This window comes from Manis javanica, chromosome 1, assembly GCF_040802235.1.
Source record: "Manis javanica isolate MJ-LG chromosome 1, MJ_LKY, whole genome shotgun sequence".
NCBI classification, from domain to species: domain Eukaryota; kingdom Metazoa; phylum Chordata; class Mammalia; order Pholidota; family Manidae; genus Manis; species Manis javanica.
Window position 1 is genome coordinate 63,490,241 of NC_133156.1, and position 15,337 is coordinate 63,505,577.

At 38.6% G+C, this 15,337-nt stretch overlaps 1 protein-coding gene across 1 annotated transcript in view; it reads left to right on the top strand.

Annotated features, from left to right (window-relative positions):
• Positions 1–4,471, top strand: part of PJA2 (praja ring finger ubiquitin ligase 2) — a 61,776-nt gene extending 57,305 nt beyond the window's left edge. The window contains exon 10 of the mRNA XM_017642312.3: positions 1,237–4,471. Coding sequence (XP_017497801.3) covers positions 1,237–1,362 — 126 coding nt within the window. The 3' untranslated portion in view covers positions 1,363–4,471. The remainder of the gene's footprint in view (positions 1–1,236) is intronic.
• The last annotated feature ends 10,866 nt before the right edge of the window (positions 4,472–15,337 follow it).

A 15,337-nucleotide genomic window follows, 5' to 3' on the forward strand; every position in this document is an offset into this window, starting at 1 on the left:
CACAGTAGTATTTGTGCCATAAGAAGAATCCAGTGTCTGTGTGCCTGCTTTGGCAGGTGACTCATGTGTTTTCCTATTTAATTCTCACAGTAACTCTGGGATATCCTGGTATCCTTATTCCCATTTTCCAGTGATTGTGACTTGTCCAAGATTACACAGCTAGTATGTGATTGGGCAAGACCACACTCATCTATCTGACTCTAAAATGTTGTTCTTAGGGCCCAGGCTGCATGGCAAGTGTGCAATAAATGCTTTCTGAATTAAATTCTTCAATTATAAACATAACTGTATACCTTGTATTATCATTGACTTTGCTATAACTCATGATCTCCTTAGTCTCCTGTTACAAAACAGCTTAGTGTGAAGCCTTTCCTCTAGAGAGAAGGTTCCCAAGATACAAATCTTCATCCTTCAGCAGCATAATTTCTTCACCCTGATTTTTAACAGGGAGATTTCTTTGGGGAAAAAAAACATATGCAAGGAGATACGCTATCACCAGATGACACCTCTATAATTTTCCATTGGTCCTAAAATATACTCCCAGTTTGCTTTCCCTGTCCTGCTTTCTCTATCCCACTTTCCCTCCTAGGCCTTCAGTTGATTTATGATTTAGAGGGCATATAACTCTCCATATCTTTGTTTTTTCTTTCTTCATTATTTTCCCATATCTTTTTTAAAAGGAATAATATGGCTAATAAAGAAGATCTGAAGTCCGTCTCTTTGACATACCTGTGCTACACTGGAATGACTCTTTTAGTATACATAAGGGAGGTCCTAGTGGGATGATTCAGTGTAATACATAACATGAATTAATTAGGACTGTGGTTTCTCTAATACAGGCAACAAATATAAAATAATGACAGTAATTCAGTTCTAGTGAGGACATGCCCTGTAATTCCATGCTAACCCTCTGTCGCAGGACCAGTGCAGAATGAGAAATGTAGAAGACTCTCAGTTAATACTCGGTAAGATGAAATGATGAAATGAATGCCCTAAAAGATACAAACATGATTAAGAGACACTGTTTACCTTTGAAGAAATGAAAGTCTGACTGGGATGAAAAGGAAATAGCATCATAATTTTGCCTCTGTGTTGTGTGGGTTTGAAGTTTATTTGGTTTTTGTTTTAGGTTACTTGATTTGTGTTTAGGATAATGATACTGTCTTTTCTTATTAAGATATGTGTAATAGTTAAGGCCTTCCATTGGCTATGAGCTTGCTTTATTTCTCCCTCCAGTCAGGGACATGCCCTGTGTGCCGCCGTCATTTCCCACCTGCAGTGATTGACGCGTCTCCAGCTGCCGCCTCCGAGCCTGAACGCAATGCCCCACCTGCCAGCGACAGCACTGCAGAAGCCCCCTAAACCTCAGCACTTGAATGAGATCAGTCTGTCCAAGTAAATCTGCAAATTCCTTCTAAATCTGAGTGCAAATAATTATATATACATATATTAAAAATGCTATATAGAGTCTATGCCATTGTTTAGAAAGAGAATATTAACCTTTCTAAACTAAACTTAGGTTTGCAGAAACTACTAAACATTTTCAAGCTGAATGTTGAAGCAGTGCATCCATTTTCTTTAGTTGAATATGTTGATATTAACTGTAAAGTCAAGCTTACCAACTAACTCTACAGAGGAAATGATCATCTATGGTGGCACACTTTACTGGTTTTGTCTGAAGTACTGCCACTAAGTGATTATGATTAGACCATCCTATTTGCATCATATGTGAAGACTGTGACCACAATAGTGGTAAAGTTTGGTTTTATTGGAAATAAAAATAATTCTAAAGCATGCTTTTTCATTGATTGATCCCTTTGCTACATCAGAACCTGTTGGTTCATAATAACTGAATTTTTTTTTTTTTTAGAAAGGTGTCTATTCCTTCATCTTTATTTAAAGTTAGGACTTTTTAGAATACCAGACAAAGGCTAAAATTTTTTGCTAGAACATCACAAAATTTTTAAATCTAAACTTAATCCCCTTGAAATAGGTAATAAAATAAATTATTATTTTTAATGGTGTATGTACTTTAAGTTAGTAAGGCATTTGGATGCTTTACTATGGCTGGTGCTTAAGGTAAGGTTGGTAAAGAATATGAACAGTCTAGTGCTCAGAGTTTGGTACAAAGAGATGAAGTAGATGGCCTTATGAAATCCTTTCTATTGGTCAAGATTATACGTGAAGATCCAGAAAACTCATGGCACATTTGTTTAATATATATTGGAAATAGGTAGTTTAAGGTAATTTTGGTTCTAAAATATTTTGGAAAGTCTGAAAAAATGCATAAATTATTTAAATGCTCATTCTGTTGTATCCCAAAGGAAAATCTGATCCTTAAAAATACTAGAAGTTTAATTGTACTAATTTATATAAAGCATAAAATTGATGAGGGCATAGGACAGATTTGGCCATATTTTTTAAAACATATCTAAACCTTACTATGCCATGTTTATTCCTTTAAAGTATTCCTGAACAAGTATTGTTCATACTACATTTTCAGTAATTTGTTTCTTTACACTAATTTATTGTGGTAAAATTATTCAGCTGGAACTAAAATAGGAACAGGTAGTTTCAAATTAAGCCATGGTAAGAAGGGAGTAAGTAGATTGTATGATTGCCTACGGACTGTGTGACTAGAACTGAACATGTAACACAGTTCCTTTCTTATTTTCCTTTCTCAAAGAGAAAAAGAGAAAAAGAGATCCTGACCTTGGATTTACCCTGTAAAAGTTCTCTCCACAAGCTTCTACATAAGTGAGAAAAATCAGCTTTCTTTAATCTTTATAGGAATTTGACCCCTGGGTCATCTCTGTAATTACATAACCCCAAACTAAAATTGTACAGCTTTCCATTTAGGTAATCATACCCAGTAGGCAAGTATGCTCAAACATGGGCATAATAATTTAATTTACCGATGTGATTTGATATCAACACCAGAGAATGATGGGTATTAGAATACCACATATGAGCAAGTTAAATAGTAAAACACATAGTAAATGTACATACATCCAAGTAGTACATTGATAATTTAGTTTGGACACATAAAAGGAATATTTATATGGCTTCCCAAATATAAAACTACATTTTATTTGTGTAATTTCTCAGTGTTTATATTCCATCTCTTTTCTTCATTAAGAATAAGTGAATTTTCACTGTTGGCACATTTGAGGCTTTAATATAAGCAACATAACACTTGCATTCTAGTTTTTGCATATATTGTAAATGTGTCTGGTATTTACAGCAAAATACTGTGTATCATTTTATGGGTAAAACAAAACTAAATATTGCATGCATGTAATGTGGTGACTTTGTAATTTACAGGATCTTTGGGGCTTCTGTGACTTTGGAAATGCTTACAATCAGGCCTTAATGTTGCATTAGCTGGCATGTTTTCCTTCTGATGTATATAGTCACTGTTCTATAAACTAATTTGCTTGTTTTCTACACTGTGATCTTTCCATACTATATTTCATTGATGATCAGTTAGAGTCAAGGAGTCAAATCAGATTAAAATTTTCATGTGTATATTGTGAAATTTGTGGCTAGTGTGATATTTTTGTTTTTGTTTCTGGAAATTTGTGACTATTGTGATTTTGTTGTTGTTTGTTTCCTTTAAATAATATTGATCAGTTGTGACACTTAGTGGTTAAACTGATATTGCTACAGATTTCTCTGTAGTAAGCCACATTATATTTAGGCAGGATTAAGGGACCTTGGTTTTCTTCTAGATAGCAGCTGTCCCAAAGAAAATATTCTTTTTTGCCTGTTAAGATTTAACTATTATCTGCCAGTTGTTAAGAGGTTTTGGTTCCAAACTCAACGAGCAGTGTTGAGAGCTGAAGTTAAGATAGCTGTTGTACTTTTTGCTTTCCATCTGTTTCTGTCCTTCATTCTTGGCTCCCTATTATCTATAAACAGCTGCTATGAAGGAGAAAAAGTTGAATAAGAATTGGCTAAAACATTTTTTTTTAAAGAAGATTGATATTTTAAGATTTTCATTTTAACAAGCTGGTAGAAGCTGAGGCTGACAAGTTCAGATACCAAAATATTGTTTGAATCTTTGAAATATTGTTTGGATCCTTTTGAAGAAGGTATTAGTAATAAGAATAAATATTGATGAAAATACTGTTTCTCTTATTTCTCTGTGTTAAGTGATTTGACCTAATAATTTTATTTTTTTTAAACATTTTCTTCTTTCATGTAATATGAATGCCAATATTTAAAGGTAGATCTATGTGGTTTCTTTTGTGTTTCCTGTTTATCGCTAAGCTATTAACTCTCAAGGTTATTTGTGATTTGGATTTACATATAAGCTGTTAAACATATATGAACTGTTAAATGGAATGGAAGTTTTCAAAAGCCCAGGTCTAAATATAATGATTGGTTTATTGTTCTACAAGCCCAGTCCATCTTTTTCCGTGTAAATCATAAACAATAAACAGGATATACTCAGTGGTCATTTCTAATATTTAATTGTGCAGTCATTTCACTTTTATACTGTAACTGGTGGAGGATTTAGCATTCCTGACAGAGAACACGGTTATGAAGGACATCTGGAATAGGCTCCTGAGCACGTCTTTACAGTCCGTGAACTGTGATCTAAGTTCCTAGGGAGGGCCCTCACAGGGAGCCCAGCTGTACAGAAGTAGTTGAGGAACTCCTTCTGGAAGGGCTCTGAAGGAGTCCCTGCCTTCTCCTGCCTGTATTTAGCAGAGCCTGATTTCCACACTGACTCAGGACTGCAGAAACTGTCAGAGGTCCAGGACCTAAAGTCTGACTCTCTTCAGTAGCTTCCTCCAAGTCAGGCATGGGAGTATTATCAAGCTGATTAGGAAGATTCCTCACGGCTTCCAAGAGGTTCAAAGACCTCACCCATTTCAGAAGGTAAATTGAATGCTGATAGATTATATCCACATTATATTGGAAAGAAAATGAATTGTTTTGTTAAGCATTAGAAAGCTTAGAATTCTGATTCTTCCTTAATAGAATAAATGTGGTAGAAAAAAATAAGAGCTGGAAAGAGCAATGATACACCTCTGAGGTAATGCCAAAATCCTGTTATAACTGTGTCATATGATTTTCACACAGCCACTGTTTCCAGAGTTGGAGCCTCTCAGCACCCCTACAGGGAATGGATTTCATTGTGATAAGAGAGTCACCCAAATGTTCTGTAAGTAGCACACTCATGAAACTAGGCAGAAAGGTCCTGTCTCTTCTGTGTGGCCAGCTGTTCATATCTTCCCTCAGGTTTCATTGCTTTCTTAGATCATACATGGTATCAACTCCAGACCAACCTGGCACTGGCTCTTTCAATCCTTCTCTTAAAATGTTTCTCATAACTAAACCCAATTCTTTTGTAGTCTGATGAGAGCAGGGTACAGAGGCACTATTGCCAACTTTCAAAATAATTCTCATGTGACTCTTAGGGACTGGTATATGTCGATATTATTATTATTGTTACCATCATTAGGCAAGTGTATCACATTGTTGTCTTTCGCTGAACTTTATAGGCATTGCTGATAAGCCATAGCCACTCCTAATAATTACGTACACAATTTCTTCGTAACCTAATTGAGGGACTACATTCATCCTTACTAAATTTCACTGAGGTAAAGGTCCTTATGAATTCTGATTCTTTCTCTTAGCCTTTTGATGAAGCAGGCCTTTGGTAGTTAGTGGCTTGGTCCAAATTACTGGTAAATATTGACTAGAACAGGATGCAATACAGACCCTCTTCAGAATGCTGCTTTGGACTGCCCCCCTGGGTGACTTTGATCCATTAATCAGCACGCGGGTGTAGTTGGGGAAGCAGCTACCAGTCAGTCGGGTGCTCCTGTGTCTTCATCTATCCTACAAGGTCACCATCAGAAATCTTGTTATGTTTGGCCAACAGATTGCACTGCCTATGGAAATAGCCTAATCTGCTAATATTATTAAAGCAAGAAAGGAAATGAAGTTAGCTAGAATTGCCTCGTTCTTAGGGAAACCATACTACCTCCTTTTCCAACTGCTCATATGCCATCTTTTTATTAATCTGCCTTAGGATTTGATAAGTGATCAATGTCAAGCTCATTTTTATAATTTTTGGGATCTAATTTTTTTCCCTCTCAGATTGTAATATTTCAAGTAACATTACCTTGACAAGTCACTTAAATCACTTTGCTATGTTCCTATAAAGTAATCTAAATTATAGGTTCAGTACTACTGTTTGTGCATTGATAAATGTTTGAAAAAAATGTTTCTTGTTATGTGCAAAGTTATGGGGAAATATGGTTGCTTTCCATCATTGCTTGATTTTATACTACCTTTTAGGACTGACACACATTCAAATGAAAATCTTAGAAGTGTTTTAATCTCCTCAGGAGGTGAAAGAATGTGATGGGAACTTTTATTAACTCAAATAAAATTGAATTAATACTACTTTTACTACAAGGTTGTATGCCTGGATGTGGCACTTTATTCCATCTTGTAGTCTTTGTTTATAATCAGCATACAGTTTTTGTAGTAAATATTAGAGTGGGGAGGTTTTTATCTTTTTAGAAAGATACTACCTCTTAGCCATTCACTGTCAGGAAGGAAAATTTTGCAAGCCACTGTGATTTCTTTTCCTTCGATTATCACACAGAATTTCTTCTTAATAAGATTCATTAAAAAATGCATTTGTACATTATGAAAATCGTTCCATTTCTGAAGCATAAATATTAGACATGGTAGGTAGGCTCTGTTTAGCTAATTTTCATAATGAATCCATAGGGTAGGTTGTTTTGTCCTAACTTTACTAAAAAAAATTGAGTCCTGGTTCTTAAGAGTCTGGGTTCTTTCTAGTTCATGTCTTGGGTAGGAGCAACCTATCTCATCAACTTTTAATATTTAAGTAAGTTGTTTGAAATGCAGTTTGTTTTAAAAATGAAAAAAAAAGTTGAGGGCGGGGGGTATCCAAAATTCTGAAAAATACTTTGTTTTTTCTTCCCATATTATTTTGCTAAATAGACATTTCTGCCTTGGAATGTATTGCTAACCAGAGTTCTAGTGTCCTGGTTGGTGAAGTTTCTTATCAAGCATTAAGGGCTGATGAGAACTTCCTACCTTTGCCTGATGTTTCAGGATCCTTAACTTACTCTGCAGAGACCCTTTCTGGACTGAAAGGTGTGTGACATCCTGTTGTCCCCTCACCAGAGAGACCTCACTAATGCAGACTCCTGTGTATAAGCCATAGCCTTCCCCTTTTAAAAAATCTCTGGGTTTCTTCCTTAAGAAGTCATGGACATTTGCTCTCACAATTAGATTCACTTCAAGAGTGTAGAATTACCCCCAAATTGTTGCAACAGGAATAGACATTTGACAGAGGTTTTCCTTTTGATTTTAATCCTTAAATGCTATTTTAAAGTATTCCCAGGCATTTAATCTATGCCTTAGTTCTATTTGTCTGTTTTATTCCCATTTTCTTGTTAAAAAAAATCCAAGTGTTACTACTACTATAAGGGGCTTCACTATAATATACCATCCTACTGACTGGCCTTTGGCCTCAACAAATACTTCCTTCCTTTGACCTGGACCAAGACCCCTTCAACCCTGATATTGCAGTACCCTAGGTTTGGTGCCATTACACAATTTCAGTGTTTTTATTTTAGTTTAAATCACATTTGTGAAGATGAAGACAGGGATAGGGAGCTTACAAGCTCAGCCTTTTCTGGAAAGCAAGCTCTAGGATGACGAAGCACTAGTGAGCACCTTGGTTACGGCTCACATCTAAATGAGTAAATGACTTCTGACAAAAGATGTTTAAAGTTCTTTAAAAATTAGTGCACTTACAAAAATAATATATTAGGCTGTTTATGTCTGGCATTATCTCTGAATTTTCTGAAAAAATGTCTTCATCAAACCCAACAAATTACCTGTTTGCATATCCTAAGCTGCTGTTTGTTTAGCATGTTAACCAAGCACTGCTCCAGTATACCTGTAAACAAGGCAGCCGCCCTCCCTGGCCTCCCAGAGTGCCCACTGTAGTGAGGGAACTGTTAGGTCTGTGCCCCCGGAGCAGCTGGATTCACCGAATGGAAGGGTTTCATCTTGGCCTGGGGAGGGCGGGCTCACAGGGCCTTTGGAGGCCTTCTATAGGCACCCAAGCTAGAAACATCCAGAGCTGGGAGAACGAGGGACACATGCTGAGCCTCCAAGGGGACTTGCCTTCCTGAAGCACTCTGTGTTCTTGGGGCGTCGTTGTAAGTTTTCATCCTCATCTGCAACCCTCACCAAACATGGGCACCCTTTATAACATAGCACCAGCCATTACTGGAGAGGATTTGAGTGAGTCTTAGTTTAAGTAAACTCTTTGGTTATAAAGAATAAAAGAGGCACAGAAAGATGTTATAGGACAATGAATGTAAATTAGCTAATATTTATTGAGCACATCCTATATGCCAGAAACTGTTATAGGTAGTTTCATATGCATTACCTTGGTTAATCCTAACAAAAATTCTTAAAGGTTGACTATTCTAATTTCTAAAAGGCATGAAAAGTAGTTGCCAAGGGCCACATAGCTGGTAAATAAAGGAGTCAGGATTCCAGTCCAGTGCTCTTAAATGCTGTGTGATAATACCTCCTGCCTAGGTAACACTCAAAAGGAAGAATAAGAAGTAAATTTCAGCCGCAGTACTACATTCTTGCATACTAACCTGCAAGTTCAGTAGCCCTTTATAATGGAGCCCATTTCAATGGAGATGAAAACACTAAATATTTAGACCAAAACTACTCAGAAGTTGGTCATTATCTGTATTAATCAGAGAATAAGCCCAAAGAGCTTCAGGAGAGGAGCCTAAACATTAAATTGACTTATTCTACTTGGAAAAAATGACTCAGCAGATGTAGGAGTCTGTTACTCTCAGGTCCACTGCAGAGAGAATTCTGCCTTCACCCTTTTTCTCTTGTCAATTCCTGTGGTACCCACAGTGCCAGTGACCAGTATCCACATATCTAAATAAGGAACAATGTTGTCCAAGGAAGCCTGTTGTATTTCTACAGACTGGTAAGGCCTGGGTAGAAAGCAAGTTGTGACTGAATAGTGATAAATGTCAAGTCCCTACTGTTACACTAAATCCATGCTGCATGGTCTCATTGGGCCCTAATTGGTCTGTGTCCCAGAGAGCTAATCCTTTTGGTTACTGAATACCCCTATCATCATCCACAGTAACAGCACAGGAGGCTAGGAGACATTGCCAAAGCAACTCGGTGGAAAGGAAGGTGCTTGTCTGTTTGTAGGAGGAGGCAGTGGCCTCCTATGATCACACAGCCAGAAAGTGTTTGGGGCTAAGACTTGAATTTAGGTCTTCTGACTACAAACACAGTTTTTCCACTATACCAAAAGCTATTTCTCTGCTTTCTTGCCCAGTGTAATACTCTGGTGAGTCAGAACAGCAGCTAAGGTTAGATCAGAAATAGGTTTATTTACCTGTAAACCTGCTTTTTACATAGGTCCCCAGCTGCCAGCAGACAAAGTGGGAAAATAATGACAAGCAGGTCGAGCCATTTGCTTGTTGAGTTTTTCTGCTTCCATTGTGGGTCAGTTTTAAGTTATGAAAGGCTTAGGGATGGGGAGGTAGGGAGAACGAGCAGAGTGGAAGAGCAGGAGAGCTAGAATGAAATAGAAAATACAAGTACATGTCAGTGGTTCTCTAGCATCCAGCAACTGAACTTGTCAATAGATCTTGGTACACTTGCAGGGCACAAATATTAAACTTCGAAGGGATTTTTAAATTCCTGTTTTTTTTAAGTTTTAACATTTCAAAAATACATGAGAAATTGAAAGGATATACAACAAACCCTGATGGATACCCATCATTTATCTGCATTGGGTTTGATAATTCAAGAATTATGAACATTTTACCATATTGGCAAAAAAATGCACATGTGCATATTTATGTGTATATAGTTGTACCTTTTCCTCAAAAAGGCAGCATTCCCTAGGAAAGTTGATTTCAACCTCCATTCCCAGACTCATTCTCAGAGGCCTTCATAAAACCCTATAGGTCTCCTGTAGTCAAGCATGGTAAATCGGCTTGGCCTAATTTGTCAACTCATATTAGTTGGCTGGAGGGAGTAAGGCCGACTTCAGGCTCAGCAACAGAGCCATGACTGGGAATGCAAGGCCACCTTAGGTGCGGGAAGAGGGTCTAGAGCCTGGGAGCTGTCCCCACTCACAGCTCTTCTTAACTCCCCAGCCCCACCTCTCTGTTCACTGTGGGATGTGTCACAGTTGATCAGTTCAGCAGCTAGATAAGCTTCCTTGCCCACCTACTTTAAAAGACTGCATTGTTACAATGTTCTGCTCCCATGTCACTATGGAAGTTGTCACACTGTTCAGGAAGACACCCAAAATTCGTAGCTTAAAAGAACTAGTTTGTCCTTCCCTGTTTGGACTCTGCAAGAAATTCTACCATCTAATCTCTGGCCTGGTTGCCAGTGTAGCTCACCCCTGAAGATCTACAGAAGGCCTCAAATCAAGCAATGTTTCTTCAGCTCTGAGCTTTGAGGTTAGGCAGATTTCAGCTATTCTAGATTGGACTCCAGCCTGCCTTTGCATTTCTGAGAGCTTGCTTTGCAGAGGCCCTTTATTAAAATGAAAGTAGAGGATGAAATTTTGAGCTTTTTAAGGATGACAAAACTGATTAATAATCCTTGGGAGCCGGTGATTGCTTCATAGTCCCGAACTAGGAAACCTGCTGAGTGAAAAAAAAAAATCACAATAAAGGGAACATTTGATCTTGTAAACTGAGTAACAGCATTCTCTAGTGACCTGTTAATGTCAGATATGACGTCTGCAAAAGTGAGGATAAGCTTCACTGTACCCAAGGAGAACATCTTTTCTTTTCAAATGGAAATACACATTTTAAGTTATTCTGTGCAGACTTTTTTTGAGCCCAGAAAGAGGGAAGCCAAGGCAAAATTCCCACACTCTCAAGTTACAGGGAAGGAGAAAGCCCTGAATCCTGCCAGTTACTCCAGAGGAGGCAAGCACTAGCCTTTCTTACTCTCCTCTGTCCCTTCTTCCCCGTCTGTCCTTCTTTGGCGCCTTTTTTCCGTCACCAACCAGATGGGCTGACTTTAAATCTTAAATTTGACCGTTGTTGAGCCGTGAAAACTTAATTGGCTTACTTGACCTCCGTGTGTCTGTTGCCTCCTCTATAAAACAGGGACAGGTGATATTTCTCTTGCAGGGTTATTACAAGAATCGAGTGAGTAATTGCGTGTAAAGTACTGTGAATCCTGTCAGGTGTGTAGTAAGTTTTAGGTGGGAACACTTCTTCCCCATTCCCGGTGTTTCCTTCCAGGTAGCCGGAGCCTCACTGCTGAGACACTATGGCTCTTCTCCACCCACCTTGCTGGGGTGTGTTTGCATCCGGTTAGAATTAGGGTGAGGGAGCTGGCGTGCTGGCTCCGCTTTTTTCCCCTTGGAGGTGAGCGCTTGCCGCTGCTTTTCTGAAGGCAGCCTGCCCAAGAGCCCGGCTGTGGCCCACTGCTGTAAGGACGGCCCATCAGGCCAATCTCAGAGTTCACTCCTAGGAAGAGCAGCGCTGCCCCTGTCCTGCACCGCAAGCAGGGGCCTGCCCCTTGCAGTTCTTGCCTCCACGTTCCAAGTGCCCCTCCAGGTCCTGGGACTGGCTGGACAGGCAGCGACATCTTGGCCAGGGTCAGTGTGGGCCCCAGATTCTGTGTCTGCCTTCAGGCTGCTTTCTCACCTGTAAATGGACTCAACAAGATGCCCCAAGGGGTTCTCATATCTATGGGGTCTTTCTGGGGCTCCATGGCTGGAGTCTGGTTCCGGGAGAGTGACTGACCAGTAACTCCCGCTGACTCGCAGGTTCTTTGCAGGAGTGAGTGCGACTGAGCCACCAGCATGATGATGATGTGGCGGGCCTCCCACTCCTATCAGAAACAAAGCAAGGTCGGGGGTTGGCTTGCTGCCTGTGTGGGCCCCTGTCACTGAAGTGCCATCTCATCTATTCTGCTCAGGGTGGGGGGCCGGTAGGTGTCCTTTACCCTGTTGCACCACCAGCACCCAGGGCAGTCACCACCCCCAGCAGGTGGTCTCCACGGTGGCCGTGTCCATCACCTCTGAGGACACTTGAGACCATTTCTCCACCAAACCAGTAGACACGGCCCATCCATGTCCCCTCCTGCCTCCAGTGGTGGTGGCGTCATGCCCCCAGCCTGGTTTCAAGCTGTGCTGGAGGATGAGGGACTGGCATTTTTGGTGCAAAAGGATCTGCTCTTCTCCCTCCACCTGCCGCCCTCTTACCTGCTGATGGTGTGTACAAGGCAAGGGTGAGGTCCATGTGCATAAAGACCATGTTCTAGGAATGCGGTGATTACAGCCTAAGGAGTTCAAAAGAGGATGTAGTTGGAAGATAAGCCATTCTATTGATGCCGTAAAATTCAGCACGGTACATTTAACATACCCAGAAAATGAATTACCACTCACATTTTCCTGCAAACTCTGGATGAGACATGCATATGTGGTCATCACCAATGAAGCATAGTAAAAACCTTTGGTATGGTCATTGGAAGCCGGTGTTAACACTTCGGGTGATGTGGCATCAGGAATAATAATGTACCCAAACCGAAATAAATGGAATTAGGGAACTGCGGAGGCAAGACATTTATTGTTTCAGTACAAACAGGTTCTGAAAGGCCATGGCGGCATGAGCCATATGGTGGTGTGATCATTTCCTTCTTGTGAGAGATAGAAAATTAGCTAGGAACATTGTATGTGACAATAAACAACCTGAATAAATGGTTCCTGAACCTGGATGAGAAGAAATTATGCCAGGATAGTATGACAAATCTTCACATACACCGATGGGACCATGAACAAAAATGTAAGTATGTCATCTTTACTCATTATTTGCTCCAAATCTTACATTGATAAATTACAATACCTCACATGGGCCCATAAATCTTATATTTTTTAACCAAATTGCTTATCTAGACAAGGACCTAACATAAATATTTCCCAGGGTTTTTGCACACCTTAGGAGCAGCCATGTAGAAGAGCATTTGTGAATGGATCTAAGACATTTCCCCTAATCTCAGCCTTTATCAGTAATGAAGATCCTGTTTTGGCCACTGTCTGCCACTGTTGTCATATTCTTCAGTTTCTTTAGAATTTGATCAAGGAAGGAGGGGTGCTATTTATTCAGACCCTCTCAAATTCTCTAATAGTAGGCACTCAATAAAAGTTACCTAATTACCATTGTTTTAAGTACTCAAATTCCTTTTTTTTATTGAGATGTAACCAATATATAACATTAGTTTTAGATATACAGCATAATGTTTTGATATTTGTATATATTGCAAAATGAAAACAATGAATCTAGTTAACATCTGTCTCCATACTTCGTTACAATTTTTTTCTCCATATGATGTAGAGATTTGCAAATATGCAATACAGTATTATTTGCTATAGTCACCATGCTGTACATTAAACCCTTAGGACTTAAAATTTTAGAACTGGATATTTATACCTTTTGGTCCCCTTTACCCAATTTGCTTACCCATTCCCCTCCCACACCTCACCCCCTGTAGCAACAAATCAGTTCTTTATGAGCTTGGCTGGTTGTTTCCTTTTTCTTAAATTCCACATCTATGTGAAATCATACAGTATTTATCCTGCTCTCTCTTGCTTATTTTACTTAGCACAATGCCCTCCACCTTAACAATGGGCAGTGGATCTGCCCATTTAACATATCCAGAAAATAAATTACTGCTTTTCCTTCCTTTTTATGACTAGTATTCCATTGTACATAGGCACCACATTTTCCTTGTCCATTCAGCTGTCAGTGGATACTCCCATACCTTGTAAATAATGCTGCAATGAACATGGGGATGCATATATCTTTGAATTAGGATTTTCAATTTCTTTGGATAATACCCAGAGGTAGAATTGCTAGATCATATGGTAATTCTATTTTTAAGTTTTTGAGGAACTTCCATAGTGTTTTCCATAGTGACTGCACCAGTGTACATTTCTATTAACAGTGTACAAGTGTTCTCTTTCCCCATATCCTTACCAACACTTGTTATTCTCTTTTTTATGATAGCCATTCTAACAGGTGTGAAATGATATTTAGTGGTCTTGATTTGAATTTCCCTGATGATTAGTGATATTTAACATCTTTTCATCTACCTGTTGGCCATCTGTATGTCTTTGGAAAAATGTCTATTCAGACCCACTGCCCATTTTTAAATCAGATTATTATTTTTGCTATTGAGTTATATGAATTCTTTGTATATTTTGGATATTGACCCCTTAACAGATAAATGATTTGCAAATATTTTTTCCCATTCAGTAGGTTGCCTTTAATTTGGTTGATGATTTCCTCTGCTGTGCAGAGGCTTTTAAGTTTGATATAGTCCCACTTGTTTACTTTTGCTTTTGTTGTCAAGTCCTAAAAAGATTTCTAATACCAAGTCAAGGATCTTACTCCCTTCTAGGAGTTTAGTGGTTTAAGGTATTACCATCAAATCTCTAATCCAGTTTGAGTTACTTTTATGTACTGTATGAAAAAGGGTACAGTTTCATTCTTTTGCATGGCTGTCTAGTTTTTCCAACACCATTTATTGAAGAAACTGTCCTTTCCCTATTGGATATTCTTGGTTCCCTTGTTTAAATTAACTTACCATATATGTGTGGGTTTAAGCTTGGGCTCTGTTCTGTTCCATTGATCTATGTGTTTGTTTTTATGACTATCCCATACTATTCTGATTATTATGGTTTTATAATATAGTTTGAAATCAGGGAGTATGATGCTTCCTGCTTTGTTCTTCTTTTTCAAAATTGATTTGGCTATTCAGGGTGTTTTGTGGTTCCATACAAATTTTAGGGTTCTATTTCTGTGAAAAATGCCATTGGAATTTTGATAGATTGCACTGAATCTGTAAACTGCTTTTGTAGTATGGACATTTAAAAAATATTCTTCCTATCCACAAGCATGGAGTATCTTTCCTTGTGTCTTTTTCAATGTCTTTCGTGAATTTTGTATAGTTTTCATTGTATAGGTCTTTTGTCTTTATTAAGTTCATTCCCAGGTTTTTGTGGGGTGTTTTGGTGCAATTGTAAATGAAATTATTTTCTCAGTTTCTCTTTCTTACAGTTTATTATTAGTGTACAGAAACAAATCTTTGTATATTGATTTTGTATCCTGCAACTTTACGGCATTTGTTGATTAGTTCTAATAGTTTTCTTAGGGAGTCTTTAGGGTTTTTCTGTATGCAATATTTTGTCTCTGCCAATTGAGACAATTTTGCTTCTTCCTTTACAATTCTGATGCCTCTTATG